Consider the following 22,365-nt stretch of genomic DNA (forward strand, 5'->3'; position numbering starts at 1 on the left):
CAGCTCCATTACAGAAACCAGTTCCAAAGTCAAGTTCAGGATCACCCAGATAGCAGAAAACTGTTGCTTTGGCGAGAGTTTAGGTGGAAGGTCAAACTCATCATTAATAGTATTATTTTTGGTAATTGCAATGTGATATTTTAAAATTCACTGCAATGTAGAAGCATGTCTATTATTGACAGGAAACTATTTTGTGTTCTGTGCTTTGGGTGAAAAGGACCTAGTTTTCCCAATTGACTCTATTCTCTGTGTGTACATGCAAGTATTCAGAACTGTGGAGGGAAGAGGGACTTGTCAGTATTTTTCATCTAATTGGTAACATATGAAGTGTGCATAGTAGTTAAAATGATTAATGATTAATGTATTTACTTTTTATTCTCTCTAAGCATGTGGACACAGCTTGTTGTGGAGATTAAAATGTTAGTTGTGAAAAGTATGCCAATGAAAGAGTCAAAGTAATATTCAGACTCAAATATTTTTAGAAAATGATTTTGTAAGAAGCCATCAACATTACAAACCAGAATTTTGTCTAAGCATAACAAAAGTCATGCTTGGTGGACTAAATGCTCTGGTCTTCTATTCTGCTCAAAGTCTTATCAAAATATTTTTATTACATTTCTCTTCCTACAAGGTACTCTAATGGCAGCTGTCAACAATGCAATATATTTTTGCTTTTTAATGATTTTTTTTCACCCAGCTACAATTACTAAATTCTTTCTAGTACAAAAATCTTTTTAAAATTTTTTTTATTTTTACTTTTAAGGCAGATGTATATAAAGATAACAATAGTTAGATATCTAGATGAGATAGATAGATGGATGGATAGATAGATAGACAGACAGATAGATAGATAATATATAGAGAGAAACAGACATGAGGATTTTCTATCTGCAGATTCATTCCAGTTGCTGTAACAATTGGGACTGGACCAGGTTGAAACCAGGAGACCAAAATCAATCAGTGTCTCCTATTGTGGATGGAAGTACCCAACTACTTGAGCCATCATCTTCTGTCTCTCCCAGGATCAACAGTAGTAGGAAGTTGAAATTAGAGTCAGAGCTGAACTCAATTCCAAGCACCCCACATGGTGTCTTAACTGTTGCACAGAAAACCTGACCCTAATTGTGGGTTTGATTTCCATTTCCTTGATAATTAGTGATGACCTGTTGGCCATTTGTATGCCTTGTTTTGAAAAACGTCTATTTATTTCTATGATCCATTTTCTAATTATTCATTTTGTTTTGTTTTATTTGCTTGTTTTGTCATTGAGTTGTTAGGATTCCTTGAATATTCTTCTTGTTAACTCTTTGTCAGATGCATAGCTTGCAAATATTTTCTTCAGTTCCATGAGTTGTCTCTTAACTCTGTTGACTGTTTCCTTTGTTATGAAGACGCTCTTCTGTTTGATAAAATCATATTTGTCTAATTTGCTTTTGTTGCCTGTGTTTTTGTTTAGATGTCAAAAATCCTTGACCATTTCAACATCCTGAAGTATATCTGCCTTGTTTTCTTTTAGAAGTTTGAAATTTTCAATTATTATATTTTTTATTCCAATGTATTCCCATCTCCTTGTTGCTCCCCAAATGCCTCAATGGCTGGGGCAGGGTCACACTGGGCTAGGATTCAATCCGGGTCTTCCATGTGAGTGGCAGAGCCCCAAGTACTTGAGATCCTCCCTTGTTGCCCCCCATGGTCTGCATCAGAAGGGAACTGGAATATGGAACAGGAACAAAGCCAAAACTTGAAGCCAGTACTCTGATGGGTATGCAGGCATTCCTACTGGCATGATTAACTAAGGTTAGAATTCTCTCTCTTTCAATTGTTTTGAATAGTTCGAGAAGAATTGGAGTTAGTTCTTCTTTAAATGTCTGGTAGAATTCAGCAGTGAATCCATCTGGTCCTGGGCTTTTCTTTGTTGGGAGGGCCTTTATTACTGATTCAATTTCTTACTACTTTATGGGTCTGTTTAGGTTTTCTGTGAGACAGATATTTCTAAATGAGGTCAAATTCACAAGTACTGGGGTTAGAACTTTAATATATCTTTTACAAGAGAACACAAGTTTGTATATGAATATACATCTTTTGTTCTCTTGGATTTATACCTAGCAGTGGAATTACTGAGATCAAGGCAATTCTGTGTTTAACTTTTTGAGGAAATAAAAAATTATCTCCCATAATGGCTGCATAACTTCACATCCCTACCAGAAATTTACAAGTATTAGATTTTCCACACACTCACAAATAACACTTGCAACTTTCATCTTTTAAAAAAGTGTAACCATCCTGGTACAGTATGGAACTAATAACTAAGATTGAACACATTTTCTTGTGTTTATTGGTCATTTTTGTATTCTCCTTAGGGAAAAGTTTATCCAAATCATTTGCCCAATTTAAAACTGCATTATTTGCTTTTTTTTTAGTTGAACTATAAGGGTTCTTTATTTATTTTGATTACTAAGCCCTAATCACATTTATGATTTTCAAGTATTTTCTCCCATTCTGGGGTTTTCTTTCTCATGTTCTTGATAATATTCTTTGATAGGCAAAGGTTTTAAATTTTGATAAAACTCAATTTATTATGTTAAATGAAATAAGCTAGCTATGAAGATAAACACCGTGTGACTTCACTAATTTGTGGAGCCTAAAATAGTCAAACTCATGGAAATGTAGAGTAGAATGGCAGTTGTCAGCTGCTGGGAGATTGAGACATGGGGAGATAATCATCAAGGGGAGCAAAACGTTAGTTACACAAGATCAGTAAGTTCTGCATGGATAAGACATGTCATGGTATCTGTAGTAAACGACACTCTACTATAGAGTTGAAACTTACTATGGGTGAAGACCCTAAGTATTCTTACTACTTTAATAAAGAGATACCTGTGTGAGGTGAAGGATATGAAAATTAGTTTAACTGTGGTGATTGTTTTCCAGTGTGTGCATAACTCGAAACACCATGTTGTACAAAGATATATATGTATATATATGTATTTTATTTTCATAATTTTATAGCTGTGCACACTGCTAGAGCTTAGAGTTGAGGCCACTGGATGGCCAATGAACTCAGAAGTGTAAGTAGTATGGGGGCTGGCGATGTGGTGTATCAGGTAAAGCCACAACCTGCAGTGCTGGCATCCCATATAGGCACCGGTTTGATTCCTGGCTGCTCCACTTCCAATTCACCTCTCTGCTATGCCCTGGGAAAGCAGTAGAAAATGGCCCAAAATGTGGGTCCATGCATCCATGTGGGAGACCCAGAGGAAGCTCCACGCTCCTGGCTTCAATTGCACTAAGCTCAAACCATTGCGGCCAGTTGGGGAATGAACCAGCAGATGGAAGACCTCTTTCTCTCTCTCTCCCCCCACCCCCACCTCTCCTTCTCTCACTATGTAACTCTGCCTTTCAAATAAATAAACTTTTTTTTTTTTTAAAAAGAGTGTAGATAGTGTGCTACATGAGAAGAAAGTTTTTCTGCTAACACCACAAGGGTCCATGGCCTGATGAAGGGAGTTGGCTAGTGATTCTTGCTACAAGTATGAAAAAAAGTTATAGTTTTGGGGCTGGCATTGTGGCATACTGGTACCCCAGCAACCTGTGTGGGCGACAGTTCAAGTTCAATCTGCTCTACTTCTGATCCAGCACCCAGCAAACATGACTGTGAAAGCAGCAGATGATGGCCCAAATTTGGGGGGCCCTGACCACATGTGAGAGCCCTGAAGGAAGTCCCTGGCACCTGGCTTCAGCCTGGCCCAGCCACAGCCATTGCAACCATTTGGGGAGTGAATCAGTGGATGGGAGATTTCTCTCTATCTGTCTTCATGCCATCTTTTATACTTTTTTTCTTATAATCCTCATATACACAAGACTGTCATATAAGTTATTGACTGGAAAACACTTTTCTCCTCCACTGTGTCCTGAACTCAGCTGGATGAGGGTTGAGCCAGACAATTGCCTTACCCTCTAGGACCCCTAAGTGCTCTTCCCTTATTCCAACCAGCTCAGTCACTGACCCTTGGAAAATCTCGGCTTCACGCAACTGACCAGCAGGAATCAAACAGTTCTCACTTGGTTTGAGTCAAGGATTAAAACCTCCCACTGCTTACACCAGAAATGGTGCTACCTTTTTTCAGTATTTTTTAATACATATTTTTATTTTTTTGAAAGGCAGAGCTACAGAGAGAGAAGGACAGGAAAGAGAGAGGAAGAGAGGGGAAGAGAGAGGGAGAGAAAGGAGAGAGAGAGAGAGAGAGAGAGAGAGAGAGAGAGAGTTTTCCATCTGCTGATTCACTCCCCAAACAACTCCAATGGCTGTGGCGGGGCCTGGCCAAAGCCAGGAGCCAGAGCCAGGAGCTTATTCTGTGTCTCCTATGTGGGTGCAGGGGCCAAGGACTTGAGCCATCTTCCACTGCTTTCTCAAGTGCATTAACAGAGAGCTGGATCAGAAGTAGAGCACCCAGGACTCAAACAGTGCTCATATGGGATGCCGGCCTTGCAAGCCACAGCTTTACTCACTGTGACACATTGGACCCATTTATTTTCATCAGTGATCAGCAGAGTGCCCATGGCAGAGTTTTCTCTGCTTGTTCACTACAAGTGTCTCTCTGTGTGTGTACATGTGTGTGCATACATGTATGTAGACAAATAATTATTTTAGGACAGTCATAGAACTTCTTTTAAAAAAATAAGGCTTTATTAATTTACTTATTTTTATTTACTACAGAGAGAGAGAAGAGAGATGTTTCCCATCTGCTGGTTCACTCTCCAGATGCCTGCAACAGCTATTGCTGAACCTGGACAAATCTAGTAGCCCAGAATCCAACTGGGGTATCTCATGTGTGGCAGGGACTCAAGAACCCAAGTCACCACCTGCTGCCCCTAGGGTGTGCAACAGTAGGAAGCTGGACTGGCAGTGAAGCCAGGATTCAAACCCAGACTCTCTGGAGTGGAATGAGGATGTCCCAAACAGTGTGCTAACAACTACTCCAAATGTCCGCCCTAAGCGCATATTGGAAAATGAACAAATCAAATCAAGATTCCCTATCAGAACTTCTGCTGGGATCTGTTTACAATTCCTTAAACTAACCTGGTCTCTGCTACTGAAGAAATGTGCAGTCTATCACATGGCCTTGGCGTTCCGTTAGTATCACATGTGAGAGCTTCACACATGAGGGACGTATGAGCCTCCCTCTCCAGTGGAGGCTCAGTTATGTGGATATTTCCCCTCTTTGCATGTCTCTGCAGAGATCATCTGAGGAGCTCTGGATGTGGAGACAGCAGGCAGGGGATACTACAGGGAGGGACCTGCAGTTACCCAGCAGGATTAGGGATGACTGGAGGTCTGTCTGTGAGGGTGGTGGTGCTGGGTACAAAGCAAACATGGCCAGATGAATAGGGAGGAGCAATAGACACCTGATCTGGAGCAGAGAGCCCACTCCCCCACACACACATGGGACAGAGGCAGGTGACTCCAGAGCCCAGAGTCCTGTCTCCAGCTCTCAGCCCACAAACACCGGATTGGTGCCCTCCCACCTTTGGAGATTCAAAATAGAAGTGAAAGCTTTTCCAAATCTCTTGAATGTTTTGATTTATCTCAGTTTAAAGCGCTCCAGGATTTACTATTCTTGCATAACTGAACTGTGAGCCCATAAGCCAATGAGAAAACCTCTCCTGGGAAGCAGACACTCTGTAGGCCCTCAGTGGCTACTGGGAGTTGAGTTTTTAACCTCCTTGGATCTGCAGAATTCTCTGCTCTCAAGTTGCTGGGAGATCAGAATAAGGATAGTGGGGACACACTCCCCTACTGGGAGAAAAGGAAAGTTCCATTGCTGTGTATTCCCTTCCTACGACTGCACACCAAAAGATGCATATGTGGATGTGTGTGCATGTGCAGGCAGAAGGGGTTGGGAAAGACACAGCAGAGTGCCTTGTTCAGCGGGCACATGAGGCTCAGAACAAAAATCCACAATTACTAGCTTCCTTTAAGACAATGTGATCCCACAGTGAATTTATTTTTGGAATTAACAAATTCAATTCAAATAAACACAAGGGTGCTAGGTTTCTCTTTGTCTTGGTCCTTGGCTTTGTCCCTGTGGGATACATGGGGCCTGAGAGGACAAACATTCCTCATCTGTATTCAGGAGAGAAGACGACTGATGGCAGGGAAAGGCAATCTGGTGTCAGGAAAATAGGCAAGAGTGAAAGTGGTCGTTTTAGCTGCAGCAAGGGGCCAGCACAGGGAGGGCCAGGTCCCAGGAAAGGCTTTGGCTGGGAGGGGGGCCAGGACACGACTCTCCAGCTGGAAGTTTATGGGTGTGGAGGGAAAGGAGGGGTCAGTGTGGGCCCTGGTACAGAACACCAAGCAACAGAGAGGGAGCAATGAGACCAGCAAGTGACCTGGTCAATCTGTCAATCAGAATGGACCTCAGCCGAGGGCTCAGGCTGGTGCCTGTAGAACAGCAAGTAGAGCAGACAGGCACCCCCCAGGAGGAGGGCCAGGCCCAGTCTCCAGTGGTTCCTGAGCGACTTCTGCCACTCCCACAGCCGGGCCAGCAGCCAGGAGCCCCTGGACCTCTGCATGCGGGCCGCGACCTTCTCTGCCACCCTTCGGAGGCGCTCCTCGGGGCTGGCCCAGTGCAGGGCCCGCAGCACACCGTACTCCTCGTTGGTGTAGTGGGCACCTCCGTTCTCCCTGACCAGGCGCTCCACCAGGCCCAGCAGCTGCTGCACCTGGGCCTCCTGCTCACGGCCGGTGGCTCGGTTGTCAAAGGCACAGATTCTGCCCCCGCACTCGGCCGCCAGTTCCCGCAGAGCCCGATTCTCTGTGCAGCGCACGTAGTCCTGGAGGCAGCCCCCGGCCAGGTCCTCCTTCCTGGTGAAGACCACGACTGTCCAAGCCATCACGCCCTCCCCGAACATCTCCTTCACCCTCCTCACCGCCTCCTGGTCCTGGGCCGTGTAGCGGCCCAGCTGGGTCACCAGGAGCAGCGCATGGGGCCCTGGGGCCGAGAGCAGGTAGCAGCGACCTCTCTCCAAACCTCCTGGGTCTGTTTTGGGGACTTGGGAGTGGAAAATGTCTGGGGTGTCGATGACGTCCACGTGCCACCTGGCCCGCCTGCAGCTGGCCATGGAGCAGGTTCTGGTGACCGCCGAGCTCTCAAGCCTGGAGAGGAACCTTCTCTGGCCCAGGATGCTGTTCCCCGTGGCGCTCTTCCCGACTCCTGTCCTCCCAACCAAGACGAGCCTCAGCCTGGGCACCTGGCAGGACTGGCTGTCCTCTTCCAAACCTGGGAGAGCAAAGGATTCACAGTCTCATGGCAGTCAACCCAGAGCTCCCTTCAGGACAAAAAACTGTCTTTAGAACAAAAGAGAATGAGATTTGAACGTTCCCCCTTTTAACCAAACCTTTAGTTCAGTCATCTGCTTATAGACGTTGAGCTCTTGGTGGGGGGTGTACCCTGGTTTTCCTTCTGAATTGGGGTTTCCCTCATGCCCCCACTAACACAGTGCACCTGGTAACTGGTGTTTATCACAGTGTATGATTATATCCTCTTTGACCTTTTCTGTGGTGATCACAGCTGGTTTATTCACCTCCCTTTATTCCTCAGGAATGAGGGTGCAGGCTGGTCAGAGGACTGGGCATCTCAGAGGAGGGGTGGGACAGAGATCCAGCTACAGTGCAGACCCCAGACTCTTGCTGTTTTGCCCCAGGCCTTGGATGTCTCTGGGATTTGCCCCTGCTCAACCTCAGGGAAGCCCCTTTTCCCCTATTTCCCTAAGCTCACACCTGGGGTAGGGGCAAGGATGAGTTGCAGAGTTGGTTCCTTACCATAGGCGCTCTCTTCATCTCTCACCATCCTCCGACCTCCCATGCTTCCCTGAAACAGTCCCAAACACAGCTCATTCATTCATTTACTCATCTGTCCAGTTGATGGAGTGCATCAGGCAAAGACCAACCAAGGTGACACCACCGTGACACCGATGGCAGGACCCAGCCACTGCCTGCGAGCTTCTTAACATCTATGTGTATAGTTTTAGGGAGGAGCAGGTGGCAAGACAGAATCAAGTGAATTTTTTCAGTTAATAAGTTATGTTAAAAGTCATCCTATGGGTTATGTGTTCAAATATTTTGCATGTAGAAATCGATAGACTTGTCAAAAAATGGCCTTTCATTTTCTTGACTTTTTATTTGGTTTCAATTTCACTTATTTCTGCTCGGATTTTTATTGTTTCTTGCCTTCTGCTAATTTTGGGTTTGGTTTGTTCTTGCTTATAAACAGAGAAAACTTTAGCGAGACTAACAAAAAAAACCTAATAGTTCAGTGAGACTGAGAAAAACCTTATGTAAATAAAATCAGATGAAAAATATGACATTACATCCAAAATCTTGGCACTACAAAGGATCATAGGAAACTATTAGTAATTCTCAATATTTCGCTGGAGAAGGACTACAGCTGGGTGTGATTCATTAATTCATTCATTCTAACAGATATAGATGGATGCAACAAAACAGAGACACCAGAAAGTAATACAAGTGCATATGGCCACTTGTAGCCAATTGATTTTTGACACATATACTAAGAACATCCATTGGAGAAAGAACAGTCCTTTCAACATAGTGTCAAGGAAAAACTGGACAGACACAGACTGAAGAAGAATGAAACTAGATCTTTGCACCTCAACATTTATAAAAAGCAACTCAAGATGGATTTAGACCTAAGTGCGAACCATGAAGCTGTGAAATTTCTAGAAGAAAACACAGAGGAAACAATTAGACTTTGGTGGAGATGGTGATTTCTTGGATAAGACTCCAAAAGCACAGGCAACAAAAGCAAAACTAGACAAAGGGGATTTTATCAAACTCAGAAGCTTCTACACAGACAAGGAAACAGTGAATAGAGTGAAGAGATATCCAACAGAATGGGAGAAAATGTTTGCAAGCTACTTATCTGACAAATGATTAATATCCAGAATATATCAGAAACTCAAAAACCCCCAAAGAAGAAATCCAGTTAAGAAATGAAAAAAGGACCTGAAGACAAAGTTCTCAAATGAAGAGATACAAATGACCAGCAAGTACGTAAAAAAATATTCAGTGCAATAGCTTCCAGGGAAATGAAAATAAAAACCACAGTAAAATATCATCTTACCCCTGTTATTATGGTTGATATTAAGAAGACAGAAAGTAACAATTACTGGTAAGGATGTGGAGAAAGAGTAATTTTTACATGCTGCTGATGGAACTATAAATTAGCACAGTCACTATGGAAAATAGTAAAAAACTAGAAAAAGAATTTTTGTATTATCTAGATATCCCACTATGGGCATATATCCAAGAGTCATGAATCCATTATATTAAACAGATACCTACTCCATTATGATTATTGCAGCACTATTCACATTAGCCAAGATATGGAATCAGGCAAGGTGCCCATCTTCAGATGAATGGATAAAGAAAGTGTTGGATATAAACATAATGCAATACTATTAAACAAAAAAAAATGAAATTACGTTATTTGTAGCAAAATGGATGAGATTGGAGGGCATAATGTTAAGTGGTGTAAGTGACATGAAAAGACAAATAATGCATGTTCTCCCTCCATCTGAACACAGAGTGGTGATAATTAGACTCTGGGAGTGCTTGGGGGAATTGACGAAGTTTGCATTTAAAAACAGGGGAAGTTGAGCACTGCTCTTTAATTTTGACAAATATGTTGTACCAATAACAGATGTTAATAATAGGTGAATCTAGTTCTGGTTTATTTATTGTGACAAATATTTCAAGTTGTATGTATAGGGTATATGGGAACTATTCATACTACTTCATAGTTTTTGTTTTATAGATCTAAAACTATTCTGAAACAAGAAATTTAGACTCTCATAATTTACACAGAACAAAATGAAACAGCTGGTGTATTTAGAGTGCTAGTTAGAGCAAGAATTTAGCTGAAGCAAGAAGTCCTTGTCAATGATGAATAGGGGGAGGAGGGAAGGAGAAAGGATTTAGTCCAAAAGTAAGGATGTGTGCATTCCAGAGCCGGTGAGAATGCTTACCACTTCTTCGAAATCTAGTCCGTTTGAAAGCCCGAGCATCTTTGTCATCCTGGAAGCATGCAGTTATTCCTTCTAGATCACACTCCCTTCTCCCCTCTCTAGATTGGAGGTGCTCACTCAACCAGCTTCATTTGAGCAACACCTTCAGACACTGACGGCTTCCTGCTGTACTAGTTCCAGCCCCCAGCCAGCTTCCATCCCTGGATCAGGCTCACCTTTCCCAGTGACAAGTCCTGGACTGGACTCTGAGAAAACCCTTATCTGCTGTCCTCCCCCACACACAGAGGAAGTCGCTCAGACTCAGGGCTTAGAGCCCAGGAAGGGCACGATGGTGAGGACTTAAAGAGACAGAAACCCTCACCAGTGAAGGAGTGGCCATGCAAGATTTCCAACACAAACTGCATCCCCTGCTTTGGACTAGGGTGATGTTTTCAGAAGATCCCTATGTCACTGATGTCTTGGTTCTAAAAGGAGCTATAACCTCAGACAGAAAACTTTTTGGGTTTCTGAAGCCTATCTGCTAGCCTTTGGTCACTTATCATACCTCCAGTTGCCCTTTTCATTTTAGATATTTTCCTATAAAATAATCTCCAGAAAGTCTTCTTTTCCAGGGAGGAATCCTGACAGGAACCCATGATGGGGCACTTGTCTGGACAATGCCGTCACAGTGGTCCTACCTGCGAGGACGTCACAAGCAGAGTCTCTTCATCCTTAGAGAAAAGGAAGGCTCTTCTGGCTGTTAAACATAGGATGGGGTAGGTGTTTGGCATAGCACTTAAGATGCTGCCTGAGATGCCACCACCCCATATTGAAATGCCTGGGTTCAAGACTTCACCCTGCCTGTGACCGAGCTTCCTGCTAATGTTTGTGTATCCCAGAGGCAGCAGATAATCGCTCAAGTACTAGGGTCCCTGCTAACCACATGATGATGCATGGATTGAGTTCCAGGCACCTGGCTTCAACCTGGCCCAGCCTCAGTAGCTGCAGCATGAACAAGCAAATAGAAGGTCTCTTTCTCCCTCCTTCCCTACATTGAAAATGGTTTGGCAATCATGAACAAAGCCTCCAAGACATATGTGTACAGGTCCTAATGTGGACATAGTCTTCAACTCCATTGAGTACATGCCAAGGAACGTGATTTCTAGTCCTATGGTAAGATTTATAAAAAATTGCAAGACTGCTTTCCAAAGGGTCTCAGCCATTTTCCATCCCTATCATTAATTAATGGCAGACCCCACTGGGTCCCATCCTTGACAGGATTTGGTATTGTCATTTTTGTGTAGTTTGGCTATTCTACTGGACGTATGGTGGTATCTTGTTATTGTTTTAATGTGTACTTCCCTAATGACATACTATGTGCTGCATCTTTTCATATACATGTTTGCCAACTGTATATCTTCATCATTGAGATGTCTGTTAAAATCTTTGAATCATATTCTCATTAAGCTTTTTTCTCCAAAAAAAAACTTTTATTAAAGGAGTAGAAATTTTGTTAAGTACATATTTAGGAATATAGTGATTCTTCCCACTATACCCACCCTCCAACTCCTAAACCCTCCTCCCCCTCCCATTTCCAGTCCCATTCTACATTAAGATTCATTTTAAATTAACTTTGTGCACAGAAGACCAATTCTAATCTAAGTAAAGATTTTAACAATTTGTACACACACATGCAAAATATTAGAGAACAATTTGTACAGTTAATTCTCATAATACAACTCACTGAGGACAGAGGTCCTGCATGGGAAGTAAGTTCACATTGACTCCTGTTGTTAATTTAACAATTTCACTCTTGTATATGATGTCAATGATCACCTAAAGAAGCTTTTGATATGAGCTGCCAAAGGCTATGAAAGTCTTTCAAATCTCCAATCTCCATTAGTATTTAGACAAGGCTATAGCAAAGTATAAGTTCTCGCCTCCCTTTGGAGAAAAGTACATCCTTCTTTGATAGCCACTTCTTTCCACTGAGGTCTCACTCATAGAGATCCTTCATGCAGGACATTTTTTGCCACAGTGTCTTGGCTTTCCATGCCTGAAATACTCTCATGGGTTTTTCAGCCAGACCAGAATGTCTTAAGGGCTGATTCTGAGGTCAAAGTGCTATTTAAAGGGGTTGTCATTCTATGAGTCTACTGTGTGGATTGCTTCCCATGTTGGAATATTCTCTCTTTTTAATTCTATCTATTATTATTGCCAGACACTTGATCTTATTTATATGATACCTTTAACACTTAATTATTATTATTTATTTTTATTTTTATTATTATTTTTTGTTATTTAAAATTTTATTTAAGTTATACAAATTTCATGTATTTCAAAGATACAGATTTAGGAACATAGTGTTACTTCCCACTCTATCTCTCTCCCTCCTGCCCAAGCTCCAATCCTTAATCCTCCTCCCTCTTCTATTTTCAATCTTAAATTTTATGATGATTTATTTTCTCTGAACTGGGGTAACTAATAGAGTACCTAACATGTAACATATTGAAGTGAAATGGGCATTTTGGGATTCAATGATTGTTTATTATCTTTGTCTCTTCTGCTGAGGAACAGTGTTTTTTTCTCATTCTGTTTGTTGAATTCTTTACTTAGTTTAGGGTTAACCTTACTAGTATTATTGGGTTTTAAGGGTTATTTGTGTATCTGGGATAGCAGTCCTTTACAAGGTATGTTTTCGTAAACATTTTCCCCTAGTCTGTAGCTTGCCTTGTTATTCTCTTGACAGTGTTTGACAGAACAGAACATTTTAATGAAGTTAACTTATCAAGTCTGTCCTTATGGAATGAAACTGGTGTTATATTGAAAAAGTCATCAAGACATTAATGGCCATCTAGATTTTTTATACTTTATATTTTGGGAGTTTCATAATTCTGTATCATATTTAGGTCTGTGATTCATTCTGAGTGAATTTTAAAGATTTATTTATTTATTTGAAAGTCAGAGGGCAGAGAGAGAGAGAGAGAAAGAGAGGTGATGGAAATCTTCCAGCTGCTGGTTCACTCTCCAAATGGCCAAAATGGCTTGTGCTGGGATGATCTGAAGCCAGGAGCCAGGGCTTCCTCTGGGTTTCCTTGATGGTGCAGGGCCCCAGGGAATGGGCTATCCTCCACTCCTTTCCCAGGTGCATCATCGGGGAGCTGAATCAGAAGCAGAGCAGCTGGTACTCAAACCAGTGCCCATATGGAAGCTGGCACCTCAGGCAGTGGCTATATGTGTAACACCATGTTGCCAGCCCTAGAGTCAAATTTTGTAAAGGGAATAAGGTCTAGGTCTAGATTCATTTTTTTTTATTTTTTTATTTTTTACAGGCAGAGTGGACAGTGAGAGAGAGAGACAGAGAGAAAGGTCTTCCTTTTCTGTTGGTTCACCCCCCAGTGGCCACTGCACCTGGAGCGCCATGCTGATCAGAAGCCAGGAGCCAGGTGCTTCTCCTGTTCTCCCATGTGGGTGCAGGGCCCAAGCACTTGGGCCATCTTCCACTGCACTCCCGGGACACAGCAGAGAGCTGGCCTGGAAGAGTGGCAACCGGAACAGAATCCAGCGCCCTGATCGGGACTAGAACTGGGGTGCCAGTGCAGCAGGCAGAGAATTAGCCTACTGAGCCCCGGCATTGGCCTAGATTCATTTTTATATGTTTATATGTATAGCTTTTCTAGCATGATTTGCTGAAAATACTATCCTTCTTCCTTTATATTGCCTTTGCTATTTTGTCAAAGATCAGTTGACTATATATTTATGTGGCCTGTTTTGGATGATTTCTTCTCTTCCATTGATCTATTTCTCTGTTATTTCACTGATATCGTAGGGTCTCAGTTACTGTTGATTAATAGTAAATATTAAAGTGGGATAGAGTCAACGCTTTAACAATGTTCTTCTCCTTTATTATTGTGTTGCTACTCTGGATCTTCTACTTCTTCATACAAGCTTTTCAAGAACTTCGTCAAATTCCACAAAATAACTTCCTAGGTTTTGTTTGGAATTGCATTGTTTCTATTGATCAAGTTGGGAAGAATTGACATTTTGGCAATATTGAGTCTTCCTGTCATAAACATGAAATTGTTCTCCAATCATTTAGTCTTTGGTGTACTCCATCAGCATTTTGTAGTTCTCTTCATAGAGATCTTGTACTTATTCTGTTAGATTTATACTTAAGTCTTTATTTTGGGGAATGCTAAAATAAATGATTGTTTTTTAAACTCAAACTAGTTATACAAGCTCATTGCTAGACTTTTCTGTAGTAATTTCATACCTCACAACCTTGCTATATTGCAGCTTAGTCCCATCATTTTTTCTGGGTTTTTCCATATTTTCTACATAGATGATAATGTCCTCATGACAACATATCCTAAAGACTATTTTATTTCTTTCTTTATTTTTGCATGAGCTATGCCTTCTATATTAAAAAGGAGAAAGGAGTAGTAAAGGGGGAATATCCTTGCCTTGAGCCTAGCTTGATGGGAAAGCTTCTGCTTTACTCCTCATAAGTGTGATGTCAGCTATGGTTTTTCTAGCTATTCCCTCTCAGTGGAGAAGGTTCCCATCTATGCTTGGTTTACTGAGAGTTTTTGAGCATGAATTGGTGCAGGATTTTGTCAAATGTTTTTTTCTACATCTATTAATGTTTTCATGTAGTTTTTCTCCCTTAGCCTGTTGATGTGATGGGATACACTAATTGACTCCCAAATACTGAGAATGCTTTTCTCGTCTAGGATAAAAGTAACTTGGTCAAGATGTGCAATTCTTTATGTGCCTTGTTGAACTGATCTGTGAATATTTTGCTGAGGAATTTTTCACAACTACATCTGTGGGATATTGATCTATAGTTTTCTTTTCTCGTATGTCTTTTTCTGGTTTTGGTAATTCAGTGATACTGACCTCATAGAATGAGTTCAGATTTATTTCTCATGGATTTTTGAGTGTTGACCTGTCATCCTGTCTTCCAGACGTCATAGATTCCTTTTGTTAAGGAGAGATGTTCTCCTGAGAGGAGGAATGGGGATGGGCATGATAGGACATTGTGACACTAGGTCTGATGGGGCAGGTCATACAGTGTGGAGGATGCAGTGGCTCCAGGCCTGGAGGACATGACATCTCAGTAGCTCATAGCTGAGGTCCATGACATCATCAACTGTGTGGTCTTGGTGGCAAGGGTTGCTGGAGGTACACAGAAACTTCCAGGACTCCCAGGATGCTTACCTGTGTCTCTGGGTCCAGTGGTGGGGGATCAGAGAAGGCAGTAGTGAAGGCGAGGTCATCAGTGTGCATGTGCTTAGGTGTGGGATTGGCTTCAGGCACATGTGTGATAACAGGGGCCAGTGTTGGTATGCCCACAGTGGTGATGACCAGTGCGTGAGTCAGAGTCTGAGGCCAAATTCAGGAGAACACATGGAGATGGGATCCACTATCATACAATGCACACCCAGACCTGTGATATTCCAGGTGGCTGTGTGATGTGGAGGGTCACTGCTGCCAGCTGTAGGTACAAGTTGCAACAGGCACTAGGGATACAGTTAGCTTTGGACGTGTGTATAGCTACAGAGGTCAGAAATGGCAGTAAGCACATGTGTAGCTGCAGGTTCTAACTTAGGCACAGCATGGCAGTGGAGACTGGGGCTGGCAGCATTTATGGGTCCAGCTGCGGGGATGGGCTGCCATCATAGGCACAGTGGTAAATGTCAAGGTCTGTGGTGGGGCATGGGGTATTTTGTGGAAATGTGCACAGTGATATAGATTCATTCAGATGAAATATTTTGTTGAGAATATTTTGGTAGTATGTGAATTTGTCCATACTATCTAAGTAATTTGAGTGTATTTTTTTACTTGAAAGTCAGAGTTATATAAGACAGGGAGAGGCAGAAAGAGAGAGAACTTCTACCTACTGGTTCACTCTACAAATAACAGCAATGGCCTGGGCTAGGCTAGGTCAAAGCCAGGAACCAGGAACCAGGAGCTTCATTCAGGTCTCTCGTGTAGGTGGTAGGGGCCCAAGCACTTTTACTATCTTCTGCTGCTATTCACAGGCCATTGGCAGGGAGCTGGATTGGAAGTGGAGTAGCTGGGATTTGAACTGGCACTGATATGGGATGCTGACATTGCAGGCAGCAGATTTACCTGCCATGCCAGCACACCACCAAGTAGTCTAATTTGAGAGGAGAATATTGTTCATAGCATTTCCAAATAATTGTTGTCTGTCATTTTAGTATTACTGTCCTCTATTTCATTCCTGATTTTAGTAATTTGAATCTCCTCTATATCTTTTGATCAAAATAACTAGAGATTAGTCAATTTTGTTTTTACTTTTTAAATTGTCAAGTTTTGATTTTTTTCTTCTTTCTTCTGTCCTATGTTTTATTAATTCCTGCTCTAATCTTTACTATGTTTTCTGATTATGTTAGATTTAGTTTTATTTTTTAAAAAAGATTTGCCTTTATTTATTTGAATCAGAATTAAAGAAAGAAAGGGAGAAATCTTCCATCCACTGGTTCACTATCCAGAAGTTCACAATGACCAGTAATGGGCCAGGCTGAAGACAGGAGCCAGCAGCTTCATTTGGGTCTCCCACGTGAGTGCAGGGGCCAAGGAACATGGTCTGTCTTCTGTTTCTTGTCCGAGGCCATTAGTAGGGAGCTGAATTGGAAAAGGGGAGGAAGAACACTAACCAGTGGGATACTAGCATCACAGGTTGGTGTCCAGTTGGCCCCAGTTCATCACTACCTTATATGTGAAATCTTAAGTTATCGGGTTGAGTTCTTCTTTGTTTAATATAGACATTTCTAGCCATGAATTTTCTTCCAAGCTTTGTTTTACCTGTGTTCCTCCATTTTTATTCTTCTTGTGTATTTTATTAATTTACATCAATTTTACATGTTTGTGAACTATAATATCATATTTGTTATTTGTACGTAATGTGTAATGATTAGATAAGGGCACATAGCATTTTCATCTCATCAAACATAATTTCTACATATTGGGATCAAAGCATTTATATTTCTGTTTTGATTTCTTCTTAGACTCATTGATTATAAGAACTATGCTGTTTAATAACCAACTATCTGTGAATTTTTAATTTTTTCTCTTATTGATCTCTAGTTTTACTCCAGTATGATTTGAGAACATATTTTTCATGGTTTCAATCCTCTTAATGTTTTTTTACTTATTGTATACTATTATATATGGGGTGTTTGTGGGAATGCACCCTGTACACTTGAGCAGAATTTGTATTGTATGGTTGGGTAAATGGTCCTATAGACATTTATTAGATCTCGGTGTTTTACTATATTGGTCATATCTTCTATTTCCTTGTTGACTTTCTACTTAATTGTTCTGTGCATTGTTGAGATAATTGAATTTTAAAACTATCATTGTCTGATTATTCACTTCCCCTTGATCTCTGCTACTTTTATTTCAAGTATTTTAAGACTTGGTTGTTGACTTCATATGTATTTATAACTGTTATATTTCAAATTCACTGATTATTTGTTCTGCCACTATGGAGACTCTCTAGTAAAATTTTCATTTCTGTGATTGCATTTTTCAGTCCTAAAAATTCCACTTGATGTTTAAAGGGTTTATTTTTTATTGGACAGAGTTACAGAGAGAGGGGAAGAGAAATTGTCCATATTCAGGTTTACTCCCCAGATGGCCACAATGACCAAGGTTAGGCCAGGCCAAAGCCAGTAGCAAGGATCCAGGAGCTTCTTCCACATCTTCACATGTATGGCAGAAGCCCAAACACTTAGGCCATTTTCTGATACTTTTTCCAGGGCATTAGCAAGGAGTTGGATGGGAAGTGGAGCAGCTAGGAAATGAACCAGGGCCCACATGAGACACCAGCTATGCACGTGGTGGCTCTACCCACATCAACAATACTGGTCCCTGTTTGTTTTGTTCAACTAATTTATTTTTGTTGATGCCCCCCCCATAAATGAGATATTATAGCTTTTTTATCTCTTTTTTGAAGATTTGTTTATTTATTTACTTGAATAAATAACAGAGTGACAGACAGAGGGGAAACTGAAAGAGAAGGAGATCACCCGTCTGTTGGTTCACTCCATAAATAGCCACAACAGCTGGTGCTGGGACAGGCCAAAGTTAGGAGTATGGATCTCCATCTGGTTTCCTACACTGGTAGAAGGGGCCCAAGTATTTGTTACATGTTCTGCCACTTTCCCCACCATACTAGCACGGATCTGGGTAAAAACCCAAAGAGCTGCAACTTGAACTGGCACTGCCATAAGGGATATCAACATCGCAGTTGGTGGTTCAACCCATCAATTCATGATGCCAGCCACATAGTTCCATTTCTTTAAGGTTGATTTACTTTGGTTATTTGAACATATTTACAATCACCACTTAGAATTTATGTCATTAAATGCAACTTCTAAGTCCTTTATCGGGCAGTGTCCATTGCCTACTTTTTCCCAGTGTACTGAAATGAGCCTCATTTTCCTGTTTCTTTGCATAAATTGTAGTTTTTATTGAAAACAGCATTTTAGGTGATACTGTGTAACGACATCAATTATACTTATAAGCTTTCTCTGTTTCTAGGGATTTTGATGTCATTTGTTTGTTCCTTTGTCCAGTGACTTGGCCAGACTCTGAGTAAAGTCATTTTCCCCTGTGCTGCGAAATCTGGTATTGTTCCTTAGATGATACAGCCTTGTACATGCATAGAATCTCCCTGGATGACAATAGCTTTAGCAGTGCTCACTTAGACTGTCATTCTCCAATCTTTCTGCTGAGTTAACTTTCTTTGTTGGTGTTACACCAGCTGTTAGGTCTACCAATTCCCAGTAGATTGCTCTCTTCTTTTTGCCAATGTCCTGGGGTATGTACCGTTTCATGATCTGCTTGCTTTGGTTCCATTTTCAAGGGTAGATGAATTTGGTTCCATTTGCAAGGGTAGTTTTAGGGGTTAGTCTTTGAGGTTTTCACCGACTCTTGAAGGTCTATTCTTACTTGCCTATTTCCGTGGTTCTCTCTGACAAACTTTGGGCCTCTCTTGAGGAGCTCATAGGATTTTTTACATCTCCTGTAAGTTACTTGCCATCAAAATCTTCATTATCTTACTTTTAAAATTTTATTTATTTGAAAGGCAGAGAGAGAGAGCAAGAGATTCTTATATACAGACACATAAAGATCTCCCATTTATTGGTTCACTCTCCAAATACCTTCAATAGTTCGGACTGGGCCAGACTAAAGCTAGGAACTCAGAACCCAATCTAAGTCTCCCACATGGGCAGCAGGGACCCAACTCCTTGAGCTATCTCTTGATGCCTCCTAGGTTATGCATTAGCAGCGGTAAAAAAAAAAAAAATGAAATCCTGTCAATTGCAACAAAATGGTTGAAACTGGAAACCATTATACTTAGTGCAATAAACCAATCCCCTAAAGACAAACAACATATGTTCTCCCTGATCTGTGGTAACTAATAGAGTACCTAAAAGGTAAACTGTAGAAATGTTATTGAGATTTTGAGATGCAACAATTTGTAACAGCCCCTTTCTTGACTGTTGAGGAACAGTGTTTTATTCTTCATCCTATTTGTTTAACTCTTTACTTAGTGTAGGGTTAATCTAACAAGTATAAAGTCAATTGAAAATAGATCTTGGTAAAAAATAAAAATGGGAATCACAGAGGGAAGAGGCAGAAGGGCAGGAATGTGGGCAGGACTGAGGGAAGATGGGAAGTATCTCTGTGTTCCTGATTCTTTATATATGATATACATGAAATTTTTATAGCTCTAATAATATTTTTTTTAAATCACAAGTTATAATTGCTTCATCTCTTAACACATCACACAGGATTTCTCATAATGTATATTGGATATAATCTGTCAGTAGTTTCAGATCACACTAGTAACTCCCTCTTCTAATTTCATGATAAATGCATGGATTTTGTGGAGGTTTTTTTTCCCTTCATTTTAGTTGTCCTATTAGAGTAGAAAACTATTAAACAGGGACCTAGATAGCAGCTGCTATTGTTTCCTAAGCTGTTATCTTACCTGCAAGTTCTTGGTTTCCTACTACAGGTAAATACTTGCATAAGACAAGAGAAATGCTTGTTTCTGTATTTCCACATAGTCAATTAATGATTGTTCACAGCTTAGAAATGAGTTATTTACATGCCATTTTCAAATTATATTTCTTTTGATAAATAATAATCAAAAACAAGCATGAAGGCCAGCACTGTGGTATAGCAGGTAAGGCTGCCGCCTGCAGTGCTGGCACCCCACATGGGCGCTGGCTAAGGTCCGACTTCTACACTTCCAATCCAGCTCTCTGCTATGGCCTGGGAAAGCAATAGAGGATGGCTCAAGTCCTTGGGCCCCTGCACCCATGTGGGAGATATGGAAGAATCTCATGGCTCCTAGCTCCTGATTCTGGCTTCGTTATCAGTGCAGTTCTGGCCATTGTGGCCATCTGGGAAAGTGAACCAGCCGATGGAAGACTTCTCTCTCCCTTTGCCCCTGTCACTCTGTAACTTGGTCTTTCAAGTAGATAGAAGAATCTTGAAAAAAAAAAAAAAACAAGGAGGCTGTTCAGCTCTTCATAAGCTGCTTAGGTTTTCAGAACTTCATTGTTATAATATAGAAAAGCATCAACACTTATTAGCACCTGATCCAGTTTAGAGCAGCGTATATTTTGTTCAGCTCATGCCACAGTCAAAAGTGCAAGCTGCTATGCCTGCCCTGAATGAGGCCACTGTGTGGATGTGGAGACTCAGAGGGAAATTCTTTGCTTCACCCTTGCCCAGCATCAACCTGAAGAAGACCCAAGGTGGCGTTTGAGCATAGTTCAGTGCGATATCCACAGTAATGAACTTCCTTTTTTTTTTTTTTTTTTTTTTTTTTGACAGGCAGAGTGGACAGTGAGAGAGAGAGAGAAAGAGAGAAAGGTCTTCCTTTTGCTGTTGGTTCACCCTCCAATGGCCGCCGCGGCCAGAGTGCTGTGGCCAATGCACTGCGCTGATCCAGCAGGAGCCAGGTGCTTCTCCTGGTCTCCCATGCAGGTGCAGGGCAAGGACTTGGGCCATCCTCCACTGCACTCCCTGGCCACAGCAGAGAGCTGGCCTGGAAGAGGAGCAACTGAGACAGAATCCTGCGCCCCGACGGGGACTAGAACCCAGGGTGCAGGCGCCACAGGCGGAGGATTAGCCTATTGATCCGCGGCGCTGGCCAGTAATGTACTTTCTTGAGCAGGACTTATCCTTCAGTATCTTCTGAACACTGTCAGTACAAAGAAGGCAAGATGAGCTCCATAACTTTGCACTTCTGCCTGTAACATGACCACAACTTCATTTATTTTTTTATATTTGACAGGTAGAGTTAGAGAGAGACAGAGAGAAAGGTCTTTCTTCCATTGGTTCACCCCCCAAATGGCCACTATGGCTGGCGCGCTGCACTGATCCTAAGCCAGGTACCAGGTGCTTCCTCCTGGTCTCCAATACAGGTGCAGGGGCCCAAGCAACTGGGCCATCCTCCACTGCCTTCCCGGGGCACAGCAGAAAGCTGGATTGGAAGAGGAGCAATCAGGACTAGAATCTGGCCCATATGGGATGCCAGTGCCAGAGGTGAAGGATTAACCAAGTGAGCCATGGCGCCATCCCCAACCACAACTTTATTTGACAAGTAAGACAGGATGTGCAAGAGTCCTCCAAGATGGTGGAATAGTGAGAGTGCGCACTGATAGTCCGGGATATGATAGTTCAAAAAAAGTTGAGAGAATGTAGTTTAAGGGAAAAGTTAGGGGAAGAAAACTGCAGAGGAAACTCTCCCGGAACGAGTGAGACACGGTGGACCTATGTGGAGGGCAAGGGTGCCCATGGCTCGGGACCCCAACTGCCGAGGCTAGGCACCAGCGCTGGAAAGAGAGGTGAGGCGAAACCTCAGTAACCTGAGACATTGGCGGAAAAGTGACAGGAAAAGCCTAGAGGGAACAAGGCTTGAAGCCCCGTTGGGGAAAGTTTACCAGGATAGCTAGAGGAGAGAAAAATAAATAAATAAAAGGGACCAGTACAGTCACGAGTCTCTCCACTCACCTTACAAAGGCGAGCAAGACAAAGAGCAGGCACCAATTTGGACATACGTAAAAGCTGTGCCCTCTATCAGCCAAGCAGAAAAACCTGACTCTGGTGGGGAAAAACAACAGGAGGTTACAAGCTAGTCAATGTGTGAAGATAATGAACTGTATATGCACCTAATTACAGGGCACCGGTTTATTTAAAAGATATGTTAAGGGAGTTAAATGGAGACTTAGATTCCAATACAAGAGTACTGGGAGACTTCAATACTCCACTCTCAGAAATAGACAGATC

At 41.9% G+C, this 22,365-nt stretch overlaps 1 protein-coding gene across 2 annotated transcripts; it reads right to left on the minus strand.

Annotated features, from left to right (window-relative positions):
- Window positions 1–5,974: 5,974 nt before the first annotated feature.
- Window positions 5,975–10,339, minus strand: LOC100343263 (GTPase IMAP family member 1). 2 transcript variants are annotated; one of them, XM_017338451.3, is made up of 3 exons: window positions 10,048–10,339; window positions 7,823–7,871; window positions 5,975–7,280 (listed from the first exon to the last, which is right to left on the minus strand). In XM_017338451.3, the coding sequence occupies exons 1-3, from the start codon at window positions 10,093–10,095 to the stop codon at window positions 6,403–6,405; spliced, it is 975 nt and encodes a 324-aa protein (XP_017193940.3). In that variant the 5' UTR covers window positions 10,096–10,339; the 3' UTR covers window positions 5,975–6,402. The 2 variants fall into 2 exon arrangements, with proteins under 2 accessions (XP_017193940.3, XP_069933430.1); XM_070077329.1 differs by having other exon boundaries at window positions 10,263–10,324.
- Between the last annotated feature and the right edge of the window lie 12,026 nt (window positions 10,340–22,365).

The sequence above is a fragment of the Oryctolagus cuniculus genome, chromosome 7, assembly GCF_964237555.1.
Source record: "Oryctolagus cuniculus chromosome 7, mOryCun1.1, whole genome shotgun sequence".
Taxonomy (NCBI): domain Eukaryota; kingdom Metazoa; phylum Chordata; class Mammalia; order Lagomorpha; family Leporidae; genus Oryctolagus; species Oryctolagus cuniculus.